General features: G+C 37.1%; 1 protein-coding gene across 1 annotated transcript in view; it reads left to right on the top strand.

The window, feature by feature from the left end:
* The window catches only part of NSMCE2 (NSE2 (MMS21) homolog, SMC5-SMC6 complex SUMO ligase), a 284,003-nt gene that overhangs the window by 240,364 nt on the left and 15,745 nt on the right, over window positions 1–27,894 (top strand). The window contains exon 5 of the mRNA XM_069081200.1: window positions 27,751–27,851. Within this exon, the coding sequence (XP_068937301.1) occupies window positions 27,751–27,851 (101 nt within the window). The remainder of the gene's footprint in view (window positions 1–27,750; window positions 27,852–27,894) is intronic.

Raw genomic sequence — 27,894 nt, 5'->3', positions numbered from 1 at the left:
ATTTATAAGGGACCTAAACATCTTAGTTCTGTGACTTTGTCTAGCTAAGGCAATTTCTAATTTTAAATTCTGTGGTTCTGATTTTTGGTAATTTACACAATTTCCGTAACCCCTGTAGCATAGTCTTAAAGGTAACTATACAAATTTTTATCAGTTACCTCTTACATGCCTAACATTATGCTAAACCCTTTGGGCTATACAAAATATAGCACAATACCCTACCCTCAAAGAGCCAACAACTTTGTTTGGGAGACAAAAATTAGAAAAAATAATTAGCTATAGAAAGACCATATGTTATAAAATGCTAAATGTTATATATAGCATGTTGACTAGACAGTAAATGAGTATGGATAGTTAGAAATGGCTGGGATCATTGTTACCTAGACTTATCAGTGAAAGCTTTCATCTTTCAGGTGCTGTGGCCAGTTTAATAATTTTATAAAGCCCAAATCAACAACTTATCACATCTTATAGAACACCTAATAACAATTACTTAGTTTGACTTATTCCCCCATAGGATGATTCCTTCTTGGGGAAAAAAGAATTGGATTTAAACTAAATCCAGTTTAGCTCCAACTTTGCTAAGTAGTAATCCTCCTGTGTTAAGAAATATATTTTATTCATTTGTCCCAAATAGCTAATCTGACTTAAGAACAAACTTCATTTTTTGTCAGATAGAATAAAATTCATTTTAAACTAATTTTTAATAAACCCCAGATTTTTTACCTTTCAGCTGTATATAAAAGTTATAAATTTAGTCTTCTGTGATCGGATTCCAAATCATAAAATGAAGAAATTATAAAGGGTCTTTAGGCATAAAAACTAATTAAAATATAAGACACCATTTAACAGCTGAGAATAAGAAATTAAACTACTCCCAAAATGTCAGTGTCAGATCTTTGTAGGCACACTGGGAGAGGCTTACTTCAAAGGCTGCATTTGTCTCAAGGCATATTTAATACTGAAATTGAGGGGAAAGTACAGCTGGTCTTCAAGTGGTTTAGGTAGACAAAGCTCATATTAGGTATCTACTTAGAAGGATTTATGAACATGCTTGAAAAAGATTCATAGGCGCTATATGGTTAAATGGATTATTGAAATTGGCAATCTGGGAACATTCTTTGAATCTTCTGAGATTAGTATCTACTCAAAGATTCTTCCTTAGCAAGATGATTTCTATCTTCCAGGGCTCTTACAATCATGAGTGAGATTCTAAGCCTGAAGGAGCATATTTTATAATATGCCTGTATCAATAATAATTTTACTTTAGAAGAAACAGCATTGTCCCTTTTTCCAGGTTTGAATGGCTGGTTTTTATAAGAGAATTTTCCCCCCAGAGCTTGTTTGTCACTATAAAGCGCATGTATATATTCTTATAACCAATCACTGGTGTTTAAGATAATAAATATAAACAAATAAATAACAAATGTGACAGAGTAGTGACAATAAAACTAAATAAAAGTGAATGACACAACTTTATTTTGGTTGAAATAACAAAAAAAAACTTGCACACTAAATATATTTGAAAATTGTCCACTGTGTGCGTGGACACACACACAAACATACAGTTTTTCCTTTCAAAGGAAGAATTAAAGTTTCAAATTTCTCAAAAAGCAGTAGAGATTCGTTATAGTTATGAGTAGACTGTAGTAGATTACCATAAATAAACAAGAGAAATGAAATATCATGAACGGCTTTGAATGACAAAATGCATTTTATTTTTGTTCCTGGAGTGATAGGAAGCCTCAGGTGTTTATTTAGGTGGATTGGGGTGAGGGGTAGGTGAAGTGAAGAGGAGTGACATGATCTGACCTGCACTTTAGAAAAATCACTTTAGTGACTGGATTGGAGTGGGGGGAGACTTGAGGCAGGCTGACCCATGAGCAGCTATTTCAGTGACCCAGGTAGAAGGTGATTAGCACCTACTCTAGAGGGGTGGCAGTGTCAGAGGAGAGAAGGGGGCATATTCAGGAGGTGTTGCAAAGGTGAAATGGACAGACCTTGGCAGCAGCTTGGCTATGAGGGGTGAGAGACAGGAAAGAGTCCAGGATGCCTCCTAGGTTGTGAGCTTAAGGGACTGGGAGGATGGTGTTGCCCTCCATTGTAATAGGGAAGGTTAGCAGAGGGTAGGTAGGGTGAAAAATAATCAGTTCTGTTTTGGACATAGTGAGTTTAAGATTAAGATATCTTCTGGACATCGAGTTTAAGATGTCTGCTGGACATCAAGTTTGAGATGTCTGAAAGGCAAGTGGAGTATGAGATTGAAGGTCAGCAGAGAGATTGGGAGAGGAAAGGTAGATTTGAGAGTCATTATCTTAGAGATAGTAATTCAGTCCCTGGGAACTGATGAGATCACCGAGTAAAGTAGGATAGAGGGGGAAGAGAAAATCTAGGACAAAACACCTACAGTTAGAACTGATTCCCCAGGTCTGTGATGCACTCCCTTCAAACTCGGCTTTTTATACTTTCTAAATTGTTTCAGAATACCTTCAGATGCTGCCTCTGGCATGAGCCCTTTGTTGATTGCCATCAGTTGTTACTTCTTTCTCCTTCTTGAAATTAATTATATGTATTTTATATTACTTGTGTACATATTTTATTCCTCCAGTAGAATATAAGCTTCTGGAGGTCGAGGACTTTATTTTTAACCCCATGCCTATAGGTGCCTTACACATAATCAGTTCCTGTTGTGCTGTTGAATTGATTTGGAAATACAAATCTGGAGCTAGAAAGAGAAGTTAGGACTATGGATATAAATTTGGGAGCCCTCTGAATAAAGGTATTAGTTTAAGTAATAGGAGTAGATAAGATTTCCCAAGGAAAAGTAAGAGGAATGAAAACAGAAAATTAAGGTGTTGGAAAGAAGAAAATAAGACAGGGAAGGAGCCAAAGAAAACCCACTCAAAGAGGAGCAACAGCTAAAAATGGTGTGATGTCATGGAAACCAAGGAGGGAGAGATTTCGGAGGAAGAAAAAAGGACCTTTACAGCTGGAGGATCCGAAGGCTTCAGGAAAGAGGTGACATTTGAGTTGTGCCTCAAAACTTAAGTAGGCTCTGAGATTGGGTGAGTGGGTGTTCTAGGCCTGGAGAATGGTAATCAAGGTAGTGGCAGAAAAGTGAAGGCCAATGGTGGGGACACCGAGGTATCCAGTTTGCCATCATGCATAGTTAATTTGCGTCACTGCAAGTAAGACTACTTCCTTTCTACATCAGGCCCTTTCATTCTGGCTTCCATTCCTGTCACTGGACTGAAATTGCCTTTCCATAAATGACCTATTAATATCCAAATACCATGGTCTTTGTTCAGTCCTTTTTTTCCTTTTCATTGTAGATTATAAGGTACTTGAGGCCAGGACTTCTGTCTTATTTATCTTTGTATTTCCCCTATGCCTGTCACAGTGCTTTGATGAACAAATTGTTCTTAAATGAATAAATGAATAGTACTTTGTATTGTTATTATGTACTTATCATATCTACTAGTCTTTAATGAGCTCCTTGAAGTCTAAGACCATGTACTTTTTCCCTGTCACCTGGCATAGGCCTGTGTCCCACAGAAGGTATTTAATAATTGTATTTTTGCCAAAATCTAATTTATGGGTGTTTTTATATACGTATGTGTGATATCTCTACAAATGTCACAGACAGTTATATAATTTTTAAGGTTAGAAAGCATTTTATATTAACTATCTCATTAGTCCCTCACAAATCTGTACTACACATATCATTATTCCTATTTTACAGATGGTAAATTAAGACAATTCACAAGTATCAGAAATGGAATTTACCAGCAAGTGGTGAATAAGGATTTGAATTAACAGTATAGGAAGGCTGGTCTCCAAGGCTCTTGGTAAGCCTCAAATTTGGCAAGAGCAAATATCCATATCTAATTCATATAACACCTTAATACCCCTGCTATCATATCTGCTCTTTAGATAATGTAGCCAGGCCCAGACGCGATAACTGACTTTTGAAGGGCCCAGGTATTAGTTTTAGGTGCTGAAATGGAAATAGAACCCAGCTTTCCATTCCCCAGTTTTGGATCATACACCCTTTTCCACTCTTATGTTTTGTATATAAAAAGTCCTTGATAAATTCCTTTTTTGTTCATTTGTTCATTTCATTCACTCATTCTTCTCAAATGAGATGTGTATTTGCAACAAGGGCTTTGTTGCTATAAAGTGCTCTTACTGTAACAAAAATTCTCATCAGCCCAAATCCTGCAAATTAAGAAAGAATTCATCCCTCAACGTGGCAAAAAGAAAAGAACCTTATGCCATAGGAAGCAAGCAGGTGTTTTTTTTTAATTCCTTTAAATTTTTAAATTCCTTTTAAAAAGTTCCTTTCTATTAAATTTTGGAGATTCTAGAAATTTGGATGGCATTCTTTAGTACCACATATGAACACAGAATTACTTCCCCAAAGCCAATAGATATTTAGCAGAAAGAGTAATGGCCTTGGAGTCAGAAGACCCAACTCCCAGCCCTGCTCCATTACTTAGGAACTGTGGGCTTTGAACAACTTAATAAACCTCTCTGTACCCAAGTTTATTCATTTGTTAAAATGGGGACAGTACCTGTACCTTCTAATTCACATGGTTTTTGTAAGGAGCAAACAAAAAAAATTTTTTTTAGCCATAAAGCACTATGTAAACATGTTGTTAACTCAAATTTTTATTGGTGTGTACAATATAATGTACAGCTCCATATTTTTATAGATTTTTCCTTTTTAAAAAAATCATTTTCCCCTTTTAAAGAATTCTTAGTATGTCCTTTGCTAGGTGACACAATGGATAGAGTACTGGGCCTGTAGGCAGGAAGACCTAAATTCAAATTGGACCTCAGATACTTACTAGCTGTGTGACTGGACAAGTGACTTAACAGCCATTTGCCTCAGTTTCCTCATCTGTAAAATGGGGATAATGATAGCACCTATCTCCCAGATTTCTTGTGAGTATCAAATGAGATATTTGTAAGGTGCTTAGCACAGTGTCTGATACATGGTAAGCATTATCCGTTAGCCATGATCATCATCATTATTACTCAATGTGCACACTAAATACTATTTGTGAAGTGCTTTGCAAACCTTTAAAAAGCACTCTATAAATATGAACTATCATGATTGTTTTGAAGCCTGAGAAGTTGCATTTTTACATCTCTTTCCCTTTCCCCTTCGGTGTTTCATGTTGAGGAAGGGATCTCTCTTAGGGAGGAACTCGTGTAGTTTCTTTTGGATTTCTGTCAAAATAAAATTACCTCTTTATTTGACCCTGTGAGAAATTATTTGGTTTTATGAACCAACCTTTCATTTCAAAATTCTTGGATTTCTAATGTGCGGTAAGCCAACATGCAATCTGTTTGGAAATAGGCCATTGTTGCTCCTCAAGAGAGGAATAAGATGACCTAATGGAGCTTGAGACTCAGAAGAGATAGCTTAGTCTGAATAAGGCATTAGTTTGGTTCATCGGGAATTAGAGAATTTGAGACTTGAAGGCTAGTTTAGCAATCCCTCAGTCCACACTTCTCATTTTAGAGAGGAAGAAGTTAAGATCCAAAGGAGACCTGAAGTGATTTGCCTGCTCAAGGTCATGTAGCTAAATAGTGGCCTAGTTAGCATTAAGGTTTCCTCATTCTGAGCCCAGAGTTCTGTACTTACCACCTCTTGCGATTTCTTTCCTGGCCCTCCCATTGTTATTGGGGAAAGTAATTTCATATTTCCCTGCCAAGAAATCAATATAATGCCTGACCACAGAAGGAATAAATTCACAGCAATTTACACTTGTAAGAGACCACAGTGATCATCCAGTCAGACCCATACCTACAAAAGATTTCCTGCTAAAACCTGCCTGACAAGCAGTCAGCCAGACTCAATTTGCAGTTCTCCAAGTAGGGGAAAATCTTTCCCTTCAGAGACTTCCCTATGCACTTTGGAAGAGCTCTAATTGTTCGAAAGTTTCCTTAAATTAATCCTAAATTTGCCTCTTGGCAGTTTCCTCCCGAACTCCTAGTAGTGTCTTCAGGGGCCAAGCCGAACAAGTGTAATTTCTTTTCCACTATGACAGAAAACAGAAGTAATATTTTTCTAAGTACTCTCACCCCAAAGTCCCTTCACCTGAACCTTTCCCTTGGTATCATTCCCTGGATACTCCTCAGCTTATCAATATCGTTCTTAAGTTGTGGCCTGCTGAGCTGAACACGATCTTCCAGATGGTGTTGGACTGGAGTACAGCAGAACAGGTCAAAGTTGAGTTAGTAAATGGACTTACAATTCTTTGAGTTCCTTTTTCAACTGAAAGGGATGTAAATTAAGCCATTTATAAAAGAAATCTTGATTTGCTTAGGCTTGGTTGTAGTTAACTTGTTTACAGTTTCATCATCTAAGAGCATCTAAGTACCATTGTTTAAATGCCTTCCCCAAATGAGTAAAGTAGATAGTGGACTTAGCCCCCTGAGAGAAAACTGAAATATACAACATCTAGACTAACTGGCCTGCTTCTTCAGGTACTTGAGGAAGTACTTGAAGTAAATGATATATAAGTACTTGGTAAAAGCCAAGTGGCACATATCAGAATCATAGAATTTTAGAGTTGGACAGACCTTTAAAAATGATCTCATGCAACCCCCTTCATTTTTACAGAAAAGGATTGTCAGTAAATTTTTATTTTCATTTCACTTTCCCCACATGCTGTTTACTGCTTAGCATGCTACATTTGTGCATTTTTATTACATCAAACTTTCAGGGATCATCAGTTTCTTGGTTAAAAAATGTTTGTAAAATACAACAGCAGGGCAAGAGTTTCAAGTTTCTGCACTTTAATACTGTAAAAACTACAAGAATGAAGTTTTAAGCTAGTTTGTATTTTTATCAAATGCCAGCTCTATCTAATAGCTCATGTTAGCAATATATCCACCAAAACCCAATGAGAGATTTAGGAAGTATGAGAGTCCTTTCCCTTCAAATTGTACTGTGTAAGCAGCTCCTTATTATATCTGTTCTGGGGGGTATTCTTTGATGAGATCACTTTCTTATTCTTTTTAATTTTTAGTATGTATGTATGTATGCATGCATGCATGCACATATGTAGATATGTACATATGTACTTAGGTATAATGCAACTAATTAGGAAAACATTTTAAACCGGCAAACCTAACTTGAAAGTGCAATGTATTCCTGCTTTGGCTTTTTAATATTGCAGTTCGGGAAATGGAAGGGAAGGGGATATCTTGCTTTAAAGGCAAGCTGGCTTCCTCCTCTTCTCTCCCTTTCCCCATCCCCTAAGCCCCCTTCCCCTCCCATTTTTAAGGAATGCTGGACTTAATCTTACTGGAAAGGTTTATTCTATCCACTTAAGTTTATTTAATTTCAGTTGCTGACTTAAACCTTCCTCCTCCTTCAGATATATAGCAGGTCTGAACATATTTCTTCTTTGTAGTACATTGACTCTTGTAAAATAATGCTGTGATTATAAGGTTTCCTAAATACAATTTTTAAAATGTTAGTAATAACCACATTGCTCCTACCTGCTCTACTTGGGTAATCACCTCTATTGCACAACTTATCATCATACCTGATATTGGTCATAGTGAAACATGTTTTCATCACTTGAAATCTAAGTTTTATTTGCTAGATTACTAATGCCATTTATGTCAGCAACATAAATTAGGATATTTTGCAAGTGGTAAATAGGCTTGACTTTTCTCAAGGCCAGGTGTTTGCAATGAGATTAGAATAATGTGACATTTCATTTATTTTCCTAAATTTTTGTAAAAAAACATCTCCATACCATTTTGTTCAAATTGCCTTGATCTTTTATCACTTTAAAAAATTTTTAGTGAGCATTAGACTTTAATAATAAATTTGAATAATAAATATCCATTTAAAATGTATGTTAGGATGACAAAATGTTAAATTTTGAAAGAACCTTCAAGATTATCTAGTCTGGCCTTCTTTTCTACATGAAGAAGTTGAGGTCCAGTAAGTTTAAATGACTAACTTTATGTCACATGGTTAATTAATGGTAGAGTCAGGATTAGGGTACAACTTTCCTAACTTTTAGTCCAGTATACTTTCTACTGCATTATATTTCTTCTTTGCAAATACTTGACTCCAATCACCATGTGTATATATTTGAGAATGGTATGTACTTCTTTTTTTTTTTTTTGCCTTTTGGAGGGCAATTGGGGTTAAGTAACTTGCCCAAGGTTACATGTCTAGTTTTGTGTGTATGTGTGTTAAGTGTCTGAGGCTGGAACCGAACTCAGGTCCTTCCAACTCCGGGGCTGGCGCTTTACTCACTGCGCCACCTAGCTGCCCCCCAGTTTTTTTTTTTCATATAGACATATAGATATCTTATAGTGAAAATATCTTCATTGTACATAATTATGAATATTCTCAGTTTGCAATGATTGGCAAAAGTTCTATTCAAGATTTTGCAGAGTACCTATTACTTGAATTTTCTTCAATGTCTAACCCACTTATAGATAACTGTCTCTTAAAATGCAGTATTCTTTTGTATTGTAGTAATAATGAGTCTTATGGTTTTGTTTTTATGTGACAGCAACATACAAACATTGATTGCATCAAAATTCCCAAGTGTATGTATAAAAACCAGTGGTTCTAGTCTGAATTTCATTAGCAATTGCAGCAAACATTTCATCATAATTTCAGAAGCAATGCAGGAAAAAAACCCAAATGAGGGACCATAGAGTTAACAATGTCCAAGACTAAATACTGATTTATAAAATAATGAGTATTGTAAAGACTCAGCAGCAATACATCAGCATGTAGCCTGACAGTTCTTTCAAAATGACCATGTTATCAGTGTTAGAGAAGAATGAAGTGAGTTTGAAATTCTTACATATAGAAATACCATAATGACAATTATAGCAAAAGGAATAACTCTAGACATATCCTGCTTAAGTTTGGTCCTACCAACATCATTTCACAGTAACATTGTATATAATATCATATATAAACCCCAAAATAAAGTCACAAAACTTAATCCTAACACATTATAAATTGTATAACTAAAACTTGTGTCAAAGAGGGATCAAGAAAAGGTTGAAGATGAAAGCTAGTTTGTTACCTATAAAGTGAAAATTCCAGAAAGCACAATTGAAGGTATAAGGAGGTTTAGAGTGAAACATTGCTAGGGTTTAATAGAAGGGGATGATAATAAGGGAGTAGTCCAGTGAATTGGGTTTGAACAGTGGCAGACAGGATTCAGGATCACTGGGGAGTAGAGGATGGAGTGAGAGTGTGTTAATAATCATTGAAGAATTATTTCAGGTAGGTTATCATTGTCCATAGGGGTTCAACCTGGGGTAACATTGTCCTACAGCATCAGGCAGCTGAATCTTGTTGAAAGGGAGGCAGAGGAGGAGGAATGGAGAATGCCCTGGCCAGCTGAGGAGATATAGGTAGATCCTGACCATTCATAGTGCCTGGAGTGCTCAGGGAAACCAGGAAGAATTACTGTATGCATATGTCAGCTAATAAATTCTTTTTTTTTTTTTAGTACATTCTTTAAAAACAAAAATAGTAGGGTTTTCCCCTATGAACCAACTTCTAATTCTTTTTGGACCTAGTTTATTTTTTAAAATTCTCTATTAAGAACTCTTTTATACCCCTTCAGAAGTCACTACCACAGTCTAATGTAGCTAACAAAGTTTTTCCTGATAATTGGTTAAATTTTTTCCTATTCTTAATTTCATTCCATAGCTCCTAATTATATCCCTATAATTAGCCTGCTAATTACAACCCTTGTAATTTCTCTGCCTCCTTGATGTTTACCCTTCATTTATTTTTAGACCACCTCTTTATTCTCTCTTTAAAAACCTATACCTCTACTCTCATTGCAGCACTTTCATACAGGACTATAAAATAAGGGCCCACATAATTACTTAAGCCAGTGTTATCAAGTTAGTTGTTTCTTTATTAATCTTCTATCTGTTTTTCTTTCTCTTTTGACTTTCAAGTGTTTTTGCTGTTAAGGTGAAAAATTGTATTCAGAGAAACAAATGAGAAATTGTAGCAGGCAGAATCGAGCAGCATTCCTTCTCTGAAGATATTAATAGCTTCCTACCTATTATTAGTGACATTTCATCATTAGTTGAACTAACTTCTGTATCCACAACAGAAGATTTTGCCTATAATATCATATTTACTGCACAAGGCTGGCCCAGTGGTACCTTGATATAGGGAGGAAAAAAATTGACATGAAGTCAGAAGATCAAAGTACAGATTGTAATTCTGATGCTTCCTGATGGATCATGGATAATTCACTGAATCTCTTTGAGTCTTATTTTACTCATCTTCCAACATAAGATATGAAAAGCTTAAAATATTTTCTCTAATCTCAGAGTAGAAACAGAACTTAGGTATTTTGTTGTTCTTATTGCTGGGTTCTTTTTTTCTCAAAAGGTTTCTTCTCTATGATTCATGTGCCCTAAATCCTCATATTTTCAATGGGGTTGGGGATAACAGTAAGGCAAAAATTTTCCATAATCATATATTGTTTCAAGGAACCCCCTAAGACTGGCTTCTTGGAACTCTGGGTAAACAAAACACTCCAGCAAGCTGCTCCACTGGGTTGACTGTGAATCAAGATCTAGGCTAATACTAGGCTAACACCACTGATACTAAATACAGTGTCTATTAATTTCCTGCTACAATTTGTCAATTACTCCCTGTAGTACATGCTTAGAAAAGGAAAAGACTGCCATTCTGGACATCTTTGGCTGTGGGTAATGGATGAGAACTTGTCCCACAGGAAGTATATTATCAGGCATTGTTCATTAGCAAGGAGAAAGTTTTTTTAAAGTTCGATTTCTTGATGTTTACAAAATCTCACAGTGACTCTGACCAGTACACACAATTGACAAGAGGCAGTGTCCTAAGTTCTTACTGTTAAGTCATAGGTCTTCTTTGCATTTAAGGAAAATTCTGAAAGAAAAAAAGAGTAGGGGTAGAGGTATGATTGCCTTAGAGATTTGTACTTTGTTCTGTGACCTTTAATCATGTGTCCCTTTAGTCCTATTGCATTGAAAGAGCTCTCCTTTCATTCTGTGGCCCCTTAAGGATTTTTCCCCTTTCCCCTTCCAAGTTTGGCAGGATTCTTTTGCTTTATGTTGTGTATTGGCTTTACTTCAGAGAAGACACTGAAAAATGAAAACAGATGTCAAGGCCACAAGAGCAAATATGATAACTCATGTGCTCTTGGGAGTCCCAGGAGCTCTGACCACTTATTGGCCTTAATTACTCGTTAAGATTTGGAATTGCTTTGAAATTATTGTTTGACATGATGGTCAAGCCTCACCAGATATGGCATTGGGATGCTGACTTTTTTCCATTGCTTGAAACTTGGATGCATTTTTGAGGATGACCCCCTGTACACATAGTCAACCACTGTATTGGGATATTTTTAAACAGTATAAAAGCAAATTTTGGTTCATTGTAGTCAATTGCATTGGAAATTTTAAAAGGCAGATTAGGCCAAAAAAAAAAAAAGCAATTCTGTGGCATTTTAAAAATTACATTGCCAAATAATTACTACAGAGTAATGAATTTAATTAAGTTTTTTGGTCTATGGGAAGAAATATGATCTGGTAATTGCAGCACATCAGTTATCAGGAATCAGAAATGTTCCTAACCGTGCTACACTAGAACTTAGTGACAATGGTGCTTCCTCTTTTGCCTCTGTTTATCTCTAAATAGATATATTAGTTGTTCACTACTTCCCTGAATCATTTAATGATTAAAATCTGTAATTCACTTTTAAGAAGCTTTCTAAGAATATCCATAAATTTTTTTAAAGTACATTTAAAAAATTTCTTATCATAATGGAAAAAACACTGGCCTGTGCATCAGGAGACTTGGTTTCTAGTTCTGTCTTTACCATTGATTGACTCACTGTGTTACCTTAGGCAAATAACTTCACATCTCTCTACCTTGCTTCATCTATCACAAAATCAAAGAATGTAAGAGTTGGAAAGGAACACGGAGGCCATGTTTCCCTACCATTCCCCTCCCTGAAGAAATCCTTACTATAGCACACCAGGCAATTATCTGGCCTTTGATTGAAGAGTTCCAGGAAGAGAAAATCTACTACTCCTAAAGCAGCACACTCCTTTTTAGACCTAATAAGTTACTCTCTATATTATACCTACATTTGCCTTTTTAAAATCTCCACCCATTATTTCTGTTTCTGCCTTCTGGAATCAAACTGATTAAGTCTGATCCCTCTTATACGTGGTAGCCTTCCACATATATAGACATCAAGAGGAGGGGCCCTGAGGCTTCTCTTCCCTAGGCTGAACTTCTCCACTTCCTTCAGCTAATCCTTATATGGCAGAGCCTTGTGGCCCTTCCCCATTCTGTTTGCCTCTGTTGGAACTCTCACTAGCTTATTAATGTTCTTACTAAAATGCAGCTCCTGGAACCAGAAGACAGTACTCTGGATATGTTCTGATCAGGGTATATCATCTCCTTGTTTCTGGATGATATACATAAAATTACATTCATTTCTTTGGATGCCATATAATATTTGATACTATTTGCTGACTTATTGAATTTGCAATCCACTAAGACTTGAAATCTTTTTTTATATAAACTTTTTTTTATATAAACTCTCTAGGTACGCCTTTGTCATCTTGCCCTTGTTAAGTAGGCTTCCTGAATCCAAGTGTAAGATTTTGCTTTCTTTCCAGTATTCTATCCAGCAAGACTTTTCTGAATCTTGACTCTATCATACACATTTTTAGCAATCCCTCCTGGTTTTGTATCTTCTGCCAACTTGATTGGGTTTAGCTGGATGATTATAAAGCTAGTTTCTTCCTCTCATTTCTATGATTCTATGAATAAATGGTATTCTAACATTCTCTGATTCTGTGATTCTACTAAAAGTACTTGTCATTCTTATCTACATGTATAAGCAGAAAATTGCACAGCCAGAGAAACTGATTGCAGTGGTCCTTTGGAACAAGCATTGACTTGAATCATCAGAGGACTTGTGTTCAAATCTATGCCTTTGTGACCTCGGGCATGTCTTGTGATCCCTTCTGCACTTCAGCCACTTCATAGTTAAATAGTAGGTGTTAGACTGAATGACTTCTAAGTTTCCTTTCAGCTCTAAAACTGTGATCCCAAGTATTACCATTTTTGTTGAAGCTAGTGCATTTTATATATACGTATATGAACAAGTTATCCTAGTTCCATTCTTATACATAATAAAACCTTAGTAGTTTTAAGACAGAGCAATAATATATTTTAAAGTTCCTTCTTAAATTGTGATCTCTTGGTTTCCCAGTTTGTTTCAGTTTAACACATGACAAACACATCCACCCATGCTCATCCCCATCTTTTCTTCTTACCAAATATTTAGGAAATATCAGTAACATCACTAATTGATGTTGAGTATGGCTTGAAATCTTTTTTATATAAACTGCTATTTTTATATTTTATATAAACCAAATCTCAAAAAAAAATTTCCAATGCTTATTGTAACTGTTATATAAAATTTCAGGAGGACAGCTAGATGGCGCAGTGAATAGAGCACCCGCCATGGAGTCAGGAGGACTTCAGTTGAAATGCCGCCACAAACACTTAACACACTTAATAGCTGTGTGATCTTAGGCAAGTCACTTAACCCCAATTGCCTTGCCTCCCTCCCATACATAATTTCAAATTGTTTTTATTTTTCTCTGTACATGAAAGTATTGTTATAATAGTAATTTACATAAATATGTTTTAAAATTATATTTGAAAAGCTGTAGTCACTGTACCAACTGAGGTCTTTTCTTAGTGAACTTAAATACTGTCTTTACTATGCTAACATCATAATTATATAACATGGTTGAAAATGTGATATTCTGGCTAACTAACTGACCCATTAAAGCAAGGGTTGGCAAACTATACCTGAGGACCAAATTCAGTCCACTGCCTATTTTTCTATAGCCTGTGACCAATCCTTAGCCTGGGAGCTACACAAAAACAGGTGACAGGCTGGATTTGACCTTTGAACTGTGGTTTGCTGACACCAGCTTTCAAGGAACATTTGTGTTTCACTCTCTTTTGATGGAAATCTTTCTAATATGTATACAAAAACACATGCATGCACACATAAGCACACACACACATTCCTACCTCTATAAACAGAGCAAACATAATTTTATCCTTTCTTTACCATTCAAGATAATTATTATAATCAGTTTATTAACTTTGTTTTAGATCATAAGATCATAGGCCTAGAGCTCTAAGAGTCTTCAGGGACCATAGATGTAAGACCATTTGGGACACATAAGGCTTCATTCTATATTGATCTAGGTCATACCATATATACCCTTAAATTAATTTCTTCAACACACTCTTTATATAACTTCAGAGTTGTATGGGACCTCAGAAGTCTTCTAGTATGAATCAGTCAACCAATCATTGTATTGACTGAGTCAATCAAACAACATATATTTTTAAGTGTCTACTATGTGCCTAGATATTGTGTTAGATATAAGTACAAAGAATGAAACAATATCTAGTCCCAAGTTTGTATTCTAATGGGGAAGACCAACAAGTATATATGAAATTATATCCAGAATAAATATAAATAAATACAAATATATACACAATAGTTAAATACAAGGTAGTTTGTAAGAGGGCATTAGCAGTTGGAAGGGTTGAAATGCTGCATGCAGAAAATAGTGCCTGAGTAAAGTAAGAGAAAAGCCCTGGGGAAGGAAAGGTAAGGAGGCTGTACATTCCAGACATGTAGGATGATCATTGCAGAGGCCTAGAAAGGGGAGATAAAATGTGCAGGGAACAGAGAGAATGCCTCTTTGGCTGCAAAATATAGGAAGGGGAGTTACATGTAGTGAGGCAAGAAAGATAAGTTGGGGTCAGGTTGATAGACCTAAAAGCTAAACCAGGAGTTTATGTTTTATCCCAAAGGCTATAGGAAGCCACTAGAATTGACTGAACAAGGGAGTTACATGGTCTTTGGCAGCTGCTCTGGCAGCAGTGTATAGGATAGACCGGCATGGTGGAGATACTTGGGCAGTGAGACCAGTTAGGAGGCCGTTGCAGAAATCTAGGTAAGAGGTGATAAAAGCCTGAACTAAAGTGGTAGCTGTGTGAGTAGAAGGAAATGGTTGGGTGCAGGGGCTATTGTGAAAACAGAAACTACAAGATTTGGCAACTGATTATTATATATGGTGAGGAGTAGTGAGGAGTTAACGATACCTCCCCCAACTGGGAAGACTAGAAGAATGGTCATAAAGAAATAGAAAGGTGAAAGATGGAAAAGAGAGTTTGGGGGAAAACTGAGTATATTTTTAATGTAATGGGGGGGGGAACTGGAACTGAGAAATAGACCATGTATGTCCTCTTTCCAACTTTGCTTAATTACCTAGTGAATATCACGTAGCCTTTTTTGTTAAAGAAAAAGCAAAGAGTGACTTTAGAGAGTTTGAATTTATTGGCTTGAAATGAATATTAAATCACTATCCTTTAACTGACAATTTTAGTTCACTTAGTTGCCACAGAAATATTTCTTTACATTGGCACTGTTATTATTTAGTTAGTAGTCAATAAACATTTATTAAGCACTTACTGTGTACCAGGTATTGTGCTAAACATTGGGGATACAAATTTGAAAGAAAAAAAAAAGACTCTCTGAACTCAAAGAGCTTACAATCTAATGGGGGAAAACAACACACAAAAGAAAGCTGAAAAGAAATCAAAGAAGTCCCAGATGAGTGTTGCCAGAGAATTAAAAGATCTCCAAAATGAGTGCAGCCAGGTGGGAAATGAGATGTCTAATGTCCCTTCTACTTAAATGGAGGAGAGTATAGCTCCACCGATCCATCAGAAAGGCAGAGAGTACTGATGAGGTGTGAGTTACAGGGCTGATTTGGATCTTAACAAGATGAGAAGATGATGAGCTTATTGAGAATGTGGTGAAGCCAAAGTGGTCCAAAATAAGTGCAGCCAGGGGTGGTGATGTCTGAGGAAAGGATTGGAAAAGGATTAAATAATTCAGAGTAAATGTATGCATGATATAAATTCAGTGATCAAAATGATAAGGAAACAGCACAAATAGAAGTTAAGAGAATATCATGTAGTATGTATGTAAGTCATTTTAGAAAAGGTTGACTCATCTGGAGGAAATTAATTCAATACATTCTAGAGACCTTGTGAGTTGTGATGTTAAAAGAGACATAGAAGTGAAAGTGGATAGATAACAACTTGGAGATTTTGCTAGTGTAATATTAGCAAAATATGACCGCTCACTTAGACTTCATGTTTCATGGGACAAAAATGATACTCATTTCATATATAAAATTCTGGAGCCCTTGCTTCTTAAAAAGTATTCTCATTTAGGGCAATTTTCTATCAAAGAGGAAGGGGAAGAATGGAAATAGCAATTATTAAATGCCTACGGTGTGCTTGGCGCTATGCTAAGTGTTTTACAAATGTCTTTTTCACAAGTATTCATTGAGCATCTATTATGTGATTGTACTATTGAGAGGTAGATCTAAACTTTTTTTAAAGTATACTACATGTTCCCTGATCTCAAGGAGATTTTTTTGATTGTCAACATAAGACACACATGTTATACAGAAAACATCAGGAATATTATACTTAGTTCTGGAAATCACTCAAGGGTCCTAGAACTGATGTCATATGGGGAACAGACAAACTGGGGAGTGGAAGGATGGTATATATAGGGACACAAAAACTCTGTATTTTTTTTTTTTGCCTTCTTGCCCAAGGTCACACAGCTAGTTTTTTTTTTGTGTGGGTGGGTGTTAAGTGTCTGAGGCCGGAAACCGAACTCAGGTCCTCCTGACTCCAGGGCTGGCGCTTTACTCACTGCGCCACCTACCCACCCCTTAAGAACTCTGTATATTTGAATGGTTTTCATGTGGAAGAAGGATTCAGTGTGTGTTACGTAGCTCCAGAGTTAGGAGAAATCTAGGATTTATGGGTAGAAGAATTCAATTCATTATAAAGTAGACCCTTATAACAATCAGAGCTTTCCAGAAATGGAATGTGTGAACTTGTGGTAGTGAGTCATAAAAGACATTCTAGTAGTGACTGGATGGCACCTGCCAGGGCTATGATGAAAGGAACCAAAACTAGAAGACAGAAGATTTAGGTTCTTAATCCAGCCATTAGTTCTTCGTTGGATCTTGGCAAGTAACTTCACTTTGTGGGAACACAATTTCTTCCTCTAAAGTGAAAGAATTAGAGTAGATGATCCCTAAGAACTTTTCTAGCTTTTTTACAATTGTTTTTATACCAGTGTCTTTATAAACACATTTGAATATATGTGATTATATGCCATGTGACACAAACAGTAAATATTGTGAGGAAGGAAAGATCATAATGAGGGGCAGCTAGGTGGTGCAGTGAATAGAGCACCAACCCTGGAGTCAGGAGAACCTGAGTTCAAATCCAGCCTCAGACACTTGACACACTTACTAGCTGTGTGACCTTGGTCAAGTCACTTAACTGCAATTGCTTTGCCTTCCCGCCTCAAAAAAAAAAGACATAAAAAAAAAGATCATTGGGGAATAGAGGAGAGCTACATGAAGTAGCCAGTATGTGGGTAGGAATTAGAATAATAGAATGAGAATTGAAAGAAGCTACAGGATGATAAGCAGTATTTTAACTACAATGAAAAAATAAGGCATTGTCTTTATTCCCTTTATTCCAGTGGTCTCCAAAGTGCCCCTCTGCCCCACCTTGGAGATCTGGAATACAGTCCTCATTTTGCCACTTAAGAACCCTGTCATCTTAGTCGAGTCAGGACTCTGGAATCTCAGCACTGAAATGGGCCTCTTGGGCCAGGTAAACCAAATCCATACCTGAGCAAAAGTCCTCTACAGCTCATCCAGCAAGGGATGTGTGGTACAGTGGAAAGACCATTGGCTGTGGAATCAGAAGACCTGGCTTCAAATCTCACCTCTACTAGTATTACTTCTGACTTTGAACAAGTCCTTTAATCTCCCTACAACTCAGTTTCTTCATCTATAAAATGAGGGTGTTGTACTACTTGGCCTAGAAGGTCCTTTCCAGCACTTTATTTCTAATTTTTTATCCTTTGACCTTTGGAAACAGTTCACTGCATTTTTTTCAATAAGTTTTCCCTGTTATTGAATCTAAATTTGCCTTCCACTGCTTCTAATCCTTCTGAAGTCTTATTATCTCCAAGCAAAACATCCTTACTTGCTTCTACTGATCCCTATATGACATTAAATGAAGGTCTTTCACTAGCCTAGTTGTCCTCCTCTGGATAAGCTCTAGCTTATCAAAGTATTTCATAAGGTCGTTTTCCTTTGTCATCAGGTTCACCAATCCGATGAGTATGAGCTTTTGAATTGGATTTCTCTGGTTTGTAGTGATTTAGAGCATTTTTTTCAAGTGACGGTTGATGGCTTTGATTTCTAAGGGCTTCCTGTTCATGCTCTTTGACCATATATCATTTGAGAAATGGCTCTTGTTTTTGTGAATTTGTCCCAGTTCCCTGTGTATCTGGCAGATGAGACCTCTATTAGAGACACTTGCTGTGATTTCCCCTCCACCCCTGGTTTCCTGCTTTCCTTCCAATTTTGTCCATATTTGTTTTGTTTATGCAAGAAGGTTTTGGTTTCATATAACTGGAATTGTCCATTTTGCTTCTTGTGATCCTCTCTGTCCTTTATTTGGTGATGGATTCTTCCCTTACTTGTGGATCTGTGAGGTGGGTTCTTCCATACTCCCCTAGTTTGCTTGTTGCCTTTTGTGTCTGGAAAAGCACTTGTTTTGACCTAGCTCTGTGGAATGATTGGTAGTTTGATTGGTATGGTGCTGAATGGGTAGATTATTTTGGGTATAATTGTCTTTCTTCTTGTATTGGCTTGGCTTATCCATGACCAATTATTATTTCTCCATTTGTTTAGATCTGTCCTTGTTTGTGTGAAAGGTGCTTTCTGGTTGTGTTCATGTAGTTCCTGAGTAGGTTTTTCAGTGCTTCTAAGGTGGTATGGTCTGGGGAGGGGTGTGGTCACACTGGTCTCCTGATCTGCACTCGCTTCCTTACTTTGGGGGGGCTCCTACTTCCTTGTAGTGCAAGCATTAGTTACTCCTCTCTGCCCTGGAACTTTGACCAGGGGTCCTTGGGTCAAAGCTTAGTACCTCAAGCACTCCTTTCCTACCTGGAACTTTGACTAGGAATTAGGTATGGACAGTGGAGTTGCCAAATAGCAAAGGTCCCCCATAATCTTTTTCTGACCAGTTATCCAATCTCCTACTGTCAAATAATAAATACAAGAAAATTGAGATAATTGGAACCCAGTGACCACTTGGCCAAACTGCACCTATAAGAAGACAATTCTGGCCTGAATTGCATAGATGAACACCATTTGAATAATGTGGCCCATTACTTAAAAAGTATTCTCTCTTAAAGAGATAAATACAAATGTGAGGACTCATATATGTGAGAACTAACTGAAAGTAGACTGAAAGTACTATTGGCCCCAAGAGTTCACATGCGTCTCAGGAGTTCACACTTTCATCCCATAGTGTAAGGGGAGGGGCTAACCAAGGGAAGCCCTATAAAAGATCCCAACAACTTAGTCCTGTAATTTCTTTTTTTGCTGTCAGAGCTCAGAGGAAAGATCTAGAGTTAACCTTTTCTGAGTTGAATATACCTGAAGAAAGGAATATAAGCCCTAGGAACATGGCTGCCAAAAACTTGTTTGAAAGTTTCAAAGTGGATCTCACTTGCCCCATCTGCTTTGCCTATTTTTCCGACCCAGTGATTGTCAATTGTAGCCACAATTTTTGCAAAGAGTGTCTTTTCAGGTGTTTGGAGGAAGCCAACACACCAGAAATCTGCCCACAGTGCAGTACAGTCATCAATTTGGAGACCTTTTGTGCAATGGAAGACTGCAGAAGCTGGCTATCACTGGCAAACTGCTTAGAACTCATTTACTGCAGAGCATCAGGGGTCTGACCATCTGTGATAAACACAAAAAGAAGAGAACCTATTCTGTGAGGATGACCATAGACTTGTGTTGGTTTTGCTTTTTAACTACAGACTACAAGGAACACCAAGTCCTTCCCTTGGAAGAGGCTGCTGGCCAGTGTGTGGAGAAGCTCCAGGCTATATGGAATATTTTAAGGGGAAAGAAGGAGGAATTTCAAATTGATTTGGAATATGAAAGAGCTTCACTGCAAGGCAGAGGGCCAGACTCTGAAAGAGTCAGTTATATCTGAATATGAGAAAATACACGAGTTCTTGTTAGAAGAAGAACAGCTACATCTGCAAAGACTGGACAAGGAAGCAAGTGACAACTCAGCCAAGAGCAGAGCCAGACTGTCCCAACAGATGCACAATCTGCAAGTGATGATATTAGAAATAGAGAAGAATTTTGAGAAGCTGCCCAAGGAAATGCTCAAGGAGAAGCCCCCCAGGGAACATGGAATACTTTAAGAGGAAAAAAGAATGAACTTCAAACTGAATTGGAGTATGTGAGAGAGAGAGAGAGAGAGAGAGAGAGAGAGAAGCACAATTTAAGTTAGAAAGTGAGGCCAAGAAACAGTTGGTTATGTCTTAATATAAGGAAAAGCACCAGTTCTTGTTAGAGGAGTAACAGCTACATCTGCAAAGACTAGACAAAGATGAAAGAGATAAATTGGCAGTTTGAGGAGAGCCAAGCCAGATTATCCCAACAGATCCATAATCTGCAAGTAGCAATGTCAGAAGTGGAGGACAATTTTGAGATTCCTCTCAGTGAAATTCTCCAGTATATGAAAGGTACATTAGAAAGCAATGAGGAGCTACTCCTTTAAGGTCCAGTGGTTGCTTCACCAGATCCCCATCCCTGGCACAACAAAATGCTGATGACTTTCTAGTGGGAGGTAACTCTGGATCCCAAAACCTCCAGTTCTCATCTTGTCCTATCTGATGATTTGAAGAGCATCAGATATATTAGTGCCCCCCAGGGCTTGGCTGATAACTCAAAAAGATAGACTTCTCTGCTGCTGTCTTGGCTACCCAGAGCTTCATTTCAGGGAAACACTACTGGGAAGTAGAGGTGAGAGATAAGACAAAATGGAAAGTGGGCATCTGTAAAGTATCAAACGATGAGAAGAAGTAACTTTTACTTTGGATTGAGTATACCCCGATAGGCTTCCAGTTTGGAAATGACTTTGACCTCTGGAATTTACATGATGATATTCATGTCAGCCAGCCTATACACAAATTGGGCATTTTCTTGGATTATGAAAGGGGCCATAAAGCATTTTACAATGCTACAGACACCTACAATGCTAACCTACCGTATTTCAAATGTTGCTTTTCATGGGCCTATTTACCCTTGCTTCTCTCCTTACCCTCCAAAGGAAGAAATCACCCACAGATTTCTCATTATCTGTCCCAGGAGTAACCAGTAGAGGGATGCTGATGATAGAATGATAGTTACTATTGGAGACTTAACATTTCAAGGTACTGATAACAATTCCAAAAATGGTTTTTTATTTACTAGAACTCATGTAAAACAGGTCAATAGAGTTATCTATAACTATCAGAAACAATGAAAATTAAGTCTATTTTATTTTAACTGTTCTAAAAAAAACCCTTCATTAAATATGATGGTCAGAGCTGAACGCAATACTCCAGGCGTAATCTGACCAAAGCAGGACACTATAGTTCTCCTAATACAGTCTAAGATTGCATTAGCTTTCTTGACTGCCATATCATATCACACTGTTGATGTATATTGAACTTGAAATACAATAAAATCGCTTGGGTTTGTTGTTTTTTCAGATGAATCACCCTCTAGGCATGCCTCCCCCATCTTGTACTTATGAAGTTTATTTTTTTAACCTAAGCATACAAGTTCAGATTTATCCCTGTGATGCTTCATCTTATTAGATTTAGCCCAGTGTTCTAGCCTGTCAATATCTTTTTCAATCCTGATTTCATCAAATATTTTAGCTATACTTCCAAACCATCTAGACTTGGTCCAAGTCATTGATTAAAAAATGTTAAACAGCACAGAGCCACAATTCAGATTCCTGGGGTACTTCAGTGGAGATCTCCTTCCAAGCTGACATTAAACCACCAATGACAATTTTTTAAGTATAGCCATCATCCAGTGCCAAATCCACCTAATTATGCCTGTCATCTACTTCACATCTCTACATCTGTCCACAAGAATATCATGAGAGATTTTATCAATTGCTTTACTAAAATTTAAGTAAGGGACATGTAAAATATTGCTCTAATCTGCTAGTATAGTAACCCTGTCAAAAATGAAATAAGGTTAGTCTGTTCTTGTTGAGGTCATGACGGCTCTTTGTGATTGCCACCTTTTTTTCCCTAGATATTTTGTTTACCTAAACTTCCTGGCCTATAGTTTGCAGATTCTGTTTTATTGCCTTAATCTCTCTTGAGTCTCAGTTTCCTCATCAATAAATTAGCAATAAATATATTGATACTACATATCTCACGTGAATTCTGTAAAGATTAAATGAGATAATATATTAAAGTGTTTTGTCTTCATAATGAGCTATACATATATGTCATTATTATTCATTAGAAATTACCCACTGATTTGAAAAAAATACTTATATGTTAAACTACAGAATCCTTTTTTTTTTAAGGAAGAACAAGAGAATTTTCAAAATTTAAGTTATTTAACATTTTACTCAAGAATCTAAGTTACTAAAATGATTAAGTTTATATTCAAGATAAGTAAAGATAGTAAAAGAGCACCTAGTTGCCCTTGATGAATTCAGCTCACCTAGCCCAAGTGAACTGCATCCTCCTGAAAAAACTGGCAGACAAATGGTAAGCTACTGTCTGTTAAATCTGAAATATTGTGGGAAACAAGAGATATAACCACAGGATTGGAGAAGAGCAAATATTGTCTCGATTTTCAAAAAAGGGAAGAGAACAGAGTCAGCAACTATAGGCCAGTGAGCTTGAATTTTATTTCTGGGAAAATTCTAGAATAGATCATTAAAGAAAGGGGAGGGTGGTGCAGTGAATAGAGCACTGGCCCTGGAGTCAGGAGGACCTGAGTTCAAATGCAGCCTCAAACACTTAACACTTACTAGCTGTGTGACCTTGAGCAAGTCACTTAACCCTAATTGCTCTGCTTTTCGCCTCCAAAAAATGAAAGAAAGAAAGAGAGAGAGAGAGAGAGAAAGAAAGAGAGAGAAAAAGGAGGAGGGAAAGAGAAAGAGAGGAGTTGAGAAAGAGAAAGACAGAGACAGAGAAAGTCAGCATTTATTCATTTATTAAGTGCTTACATGTGCCAAGCACTATGGTACATTCTGGGGATATAAATACAAGTGTGCATGACAGACTCTGCCCTCACAGAGATTCTACACTCTTAAGAAGACAAGACTTAATGGGGTTAAAGGAGAGTATGGACTCATTGGTGTGATGTAGAAATGGACTGTTTCAGGACAAGATGAGGCTAAAGCTCCCCTCTCAAGGCCTAAGATCACAGGGGTAGAATCCAAGGTTTCATTTCAGGGGACATGAGGATGATGATGGCTGCAGTGTGTGCAACATGATGATCATCAAGAACAGATTTTGCCACACCCCCCAAAAAAGGACATATTTTTGCCAAACTGACCTCATTTCCTGTTTTGCCATTATTTCTAAACTAGTGGATAAGGGAAATACTGTGTGTGTGTGTGTGTGTGTGTGTGTGTGTGTGTGTGTGTGTGTGTGTGTAGTTTTCCTAAATTCTAATAAAGGTCTTGACAAAATATCTCATACTGTTTTTGTGGGGGGAAAATAGAGATATGAATTAGATAATAATTCAATCAATTAGATAATTCAATTTATACCCAGATAGGTATAAAACTAGTTTAGTGACCTTGCTAAAAAGAATGATTTAATGGTACAGTGCCGTCATGTGAGAAAGACTCCAGGGGAGTACCACAGGGAGCTTCACCTGGGCCTTGTGTTGTCTGACCTTGTTGTGAATGACTTGAATGATGACAAAAACAGCACATTCAGTTCACACAGTGAATGACCAAGTTAAGATCCAAAAGGATCACGACAGATTAGCAGAGATGGGGAACATGCAGTCTCAAAACAACCTTTGGCCTTCTGGGTCCTCAAGTATGACCCTTTGACTGAGTCCAGATTTTACAGAACAAATCCTTTTATTAAGGGGATTTATTTTGTGAAGTTTGGATTCAGTCAAAGGATAGCATTTGAGGACCTAGAGGGCCATATGTGTACTTGAGGCCATAGGTTTCCCACCCCTGGATTAGAGTATTGGGCTAATTCTGAGATGAAATTCAGTAGGGATAAATATAAAATCTTATATTTAGGTGCCCCAAATCAACTTCATAATTACTAGATAAGAGAAACATCATTAGATAGCAGTTTGCCTGAATAAGACCTGGATACTTTAGTGGACTACAACCTAATATGAATCAACAACATAATGTGGCTGGCACAAAAGCTAAGGCAATCTTGGACTGATTTGAGAGGCGTAGCTTCAACAGAGAGGTACTAATGCTTTTGGACTCTGGCCTTAGAAGAAATTACCTGAAGTGTTGTATTCAGGTCCAAGCACCACAGTTTTAGAAGGCCATTATTAATAAGCTGGAAAATATCCAGATGAAGGCTTCTTGGTGAAGGGATATGAGTCCAGGATCTGTGATCATCAGGTGAAGAAAGTGGGAGGTTTTATCCTGGAAGAAGTGGAGACATGCTAGATCTCTGTCTTCAGGTTTGATGGCCTGGCATGTGGAGGAGATTAGATATGACTTTTTGGAGCTGAAGGGACAAAACATGAGCAATGGATAGATGTTACCAAGGTATAAATTTAGGGTTGATGTCAGGAAAATCTTCCAAATATGTAGAGCTGTCCAAAAGTGCATTAGGCTACTTTGGTAGGTGATGGGCTCTCCATTTTGGCAGTCTTCAAGATAACCACTTGTTAAGTATGTTCTGAAAGGGATACATCCTTTTATGTGTGGGATGGACTTGATGGCTACTGATGTTCCTTCAAAAACTCAAATTCTGTGATCATTATTATTTTACTTTTTACATCAGTGGACCCTGAGCCACAAAGCAGTAACTCCCCATCCTAAAATATAGCATCTTTGAGTAGTAGATTTAAAATTATATATGACCACAAGTTCAATAAACATTTTACACCAAGCAGCAAGTATTTGTAAAGTATTTTCTTCATGTGCTACTAATTTACAGGAAAGAGATGCTTTTAGAAAAATGTGTGCATGCCTAATTGAAAAAGTACATAGTAATCAACTTTTATTCCTGGCTTTCATACAACAGGCTGACTAACGTGGTAGCCAAATTTAGGTTGCCTGAGGACAGACTACTTACTGACTAATACTAGGTCTGTGTGTGGCCATGACCAAATGCATTTTCTGACCACAAGACCATGTCTGGATTCTCCTTTGTAATTACCGCACAGCCTACTATAATTGTAAGACATATATTTACTTCCTGCCTTTGCCATGTAGTTGTGTTCAAGAATCTGAACTGAACTGGAAATATGGATCTCAATGTGATCTTCTTAAAATTTGAAGTTTTCCAGTGAATGGGATATATAGTTTTATATAGCTATGTATGTATGCATGCATGTATGCGTGTATGTGTGCTTTAAAATACATACTGTGCTCCAGCTTTCTACATTGAGGTTAAGCAGACCTCCATAAAAATGAATAGTTTTTACTGTTTGATCAGAGGTCTTAATCTTTTTTGTATTCTGGACCCCTTTGGCAGTCTAGTAGAACTTTTGGAGCCCTTCTCGGGATAATGTTTTTAATGCATAAAATAAAGTACATGAAATTACAAGGGAAACCAATTACATGAAAATATAGTTATCAAAATATTTTTAAAATATATCCATGGGCCCCAGTTTAAGAATTCCTGGTTTAGATGAAACCATTTACTAAACAGTAGCGAATCAAAAAGTTTCCCCAGCCAAGGAAGAAATAGAAATAAATTTAGCTAACAACTCATTGTGTGACCTTGTTGAGCAAATCTGTTTCCCTCTCTGAGTCTATATCCTCATCTATAAAATAAAGACCTTGGATTACTGATCTCTAAGACCCTTTCTAGATGCCCAAACTATGTTGTTTTAGTAGTGGCTCGATATTCTCCCCACCACCTGCCTTTTGATGTTTTTCTGATGTTTTCATGTTCTTTTCATGTCTTGAGGTCACTAAGTTATTGTAAATAAACAACTAACAGAGTCAAATTTTTGTTTGTTTATAAACCATTGTAGAATCTCAGAGTTTATGCCTTGTCTTTTATATTTTTTCTCCTGCCTTTCTATAATTTTTTCCCCACTGTTTTGAGAATTACCATTCTGGTTTTGTATTTTTTCCAAATGGGACAAACATGTTGGTAGAATTCTTTTTATATCACTTTAAATAAACATAGCTTTCAACTGAAGAAAATGTTTGTCTCTAGGAGACTTTAGCTATTGCAGAGTCCTCTGTGTTTTAGTTTCCTAGTCCTTGAGCTATTAGTCACCATTGACACTCTTCCTCATTCTCAGTTTTGTTCACCTTCTCCTTTCATGCTCACTGATGTCAGTCATCACCTACAGTTTTCAAGTTCCCTACTCATCCTTCCCTGTTTGTGGGTATCATATTTGAGTTGTCCTTGCTTGCTTCCTCAACACTCTGAAATTCAGAAAAAAGCCTAAGGTTGATTTTGTTGGACTCAGCACATGTTTTTGATCTATAATTATACCTCCCAGTGTGGTAGAGTAGAAGGAATATCAGCTCTGGAATCAAAGGACCTTGGTTCAAATTTTGCCTCTGATACTTAACTACCTATGTAAACTTAAGCAACTTAAAGTTATTTCACCTCTCCAGGAATCAGTTTCCTCATCTGTAAAAGGAGGCAATTGGATCAGATGGCCTCTGAGTGTTTTTACAGTTCGGATCTCTATCAGAGACCTTTCTCAGGCTCTCTCACCCACCCTAGTGCCTTCTCTTTGAGATTACCTCCCATTTACACTGTATGTATCTTGTGTGTATAATGTTTTTGCATATTATTGCCTACATTCGAATGTGAGCTCCTTGAGGTCAGGGACTGTGTTTTTGCCTTCTTTGTGTCTCTCAGTGCTTAGTACAGTGCCTGGCACACAGTAGGTACTTAATAAATGCTAGCTGACTAACTGACTAGATCTATGACTCTATGATTTCCCAGCTTTTAACAGGATGGAAAATCAAAAGTTTGACATCACGGTGAAATATTCTCCACAACAAACCCTACAGGAATACCTCTTCATCTTTGTGGTCTGGTGCTGCTTCTGGTGCCAGATATTAAGTAGAAAGAAGCAACGCTGCTTCTATCTGCCATTTTAAAGAGAGAGGCCAGGTGAGGGAGTGGAGAGCTCACTGACCTTAGAGTGCTTGGTCCCTTCACTTCAGTGTGCTTTGGTTTCCTCAGATATAGAATGAATATCCTAGTCCTTGCTCTACTTACCTCACAGAATGTGAGTGAGGATTAAGTGAGCTCATGTGCATAAGTATTTTACAATTGTAAATGGCTATATAAATGTGAAGTGGTATTTTTGCTAAAAATTCTTTTTGCTCAGAATTTATGTATAACCATGATCCATATTATTTTCACAGTGATATTTAAATATTATATAACTAGTTTAAACTATACTGTATGGAACTTGTATATTTTCAGCCAACAAATATTAGTTTAAAAAGCATATTTCTCTTGGTTGTATTTTTCTTTTTTGCCACAGGTGGACTTCCTGTAGACCCAAATGATGACGATTCAGAGCAAATAGATGAAGATATGATTGTGACCCAAAGTCAGACCAACTTCATTTGCCCCATTACTCAGGTACTTTGCCTTAAATAGATTTTTTTTTTTAAAGCAATTGGGG

Source organism: Petaurus breviceps, unplaced genomic scaffold, assembly GCF_028583685.1.
Source record: "Petaurus breviceps papuanus isolate PSGF00001 unplaced genomic scaffold, PetGlider_PUasm1.0 98, whole genome shotgun sequence".
Classification (NCBI taxonomy): domain Eukaryota; kingdom Metazoa; phylum Chordata; class Mammalia; order Diprotodontia; family Petauridae; genus Petaurus; species Petaurus breviceps.
Note: the sequence above shows the minus strand (reverse complement) of the source record. Positions and strands in the feature narration are given on the sequence as shown.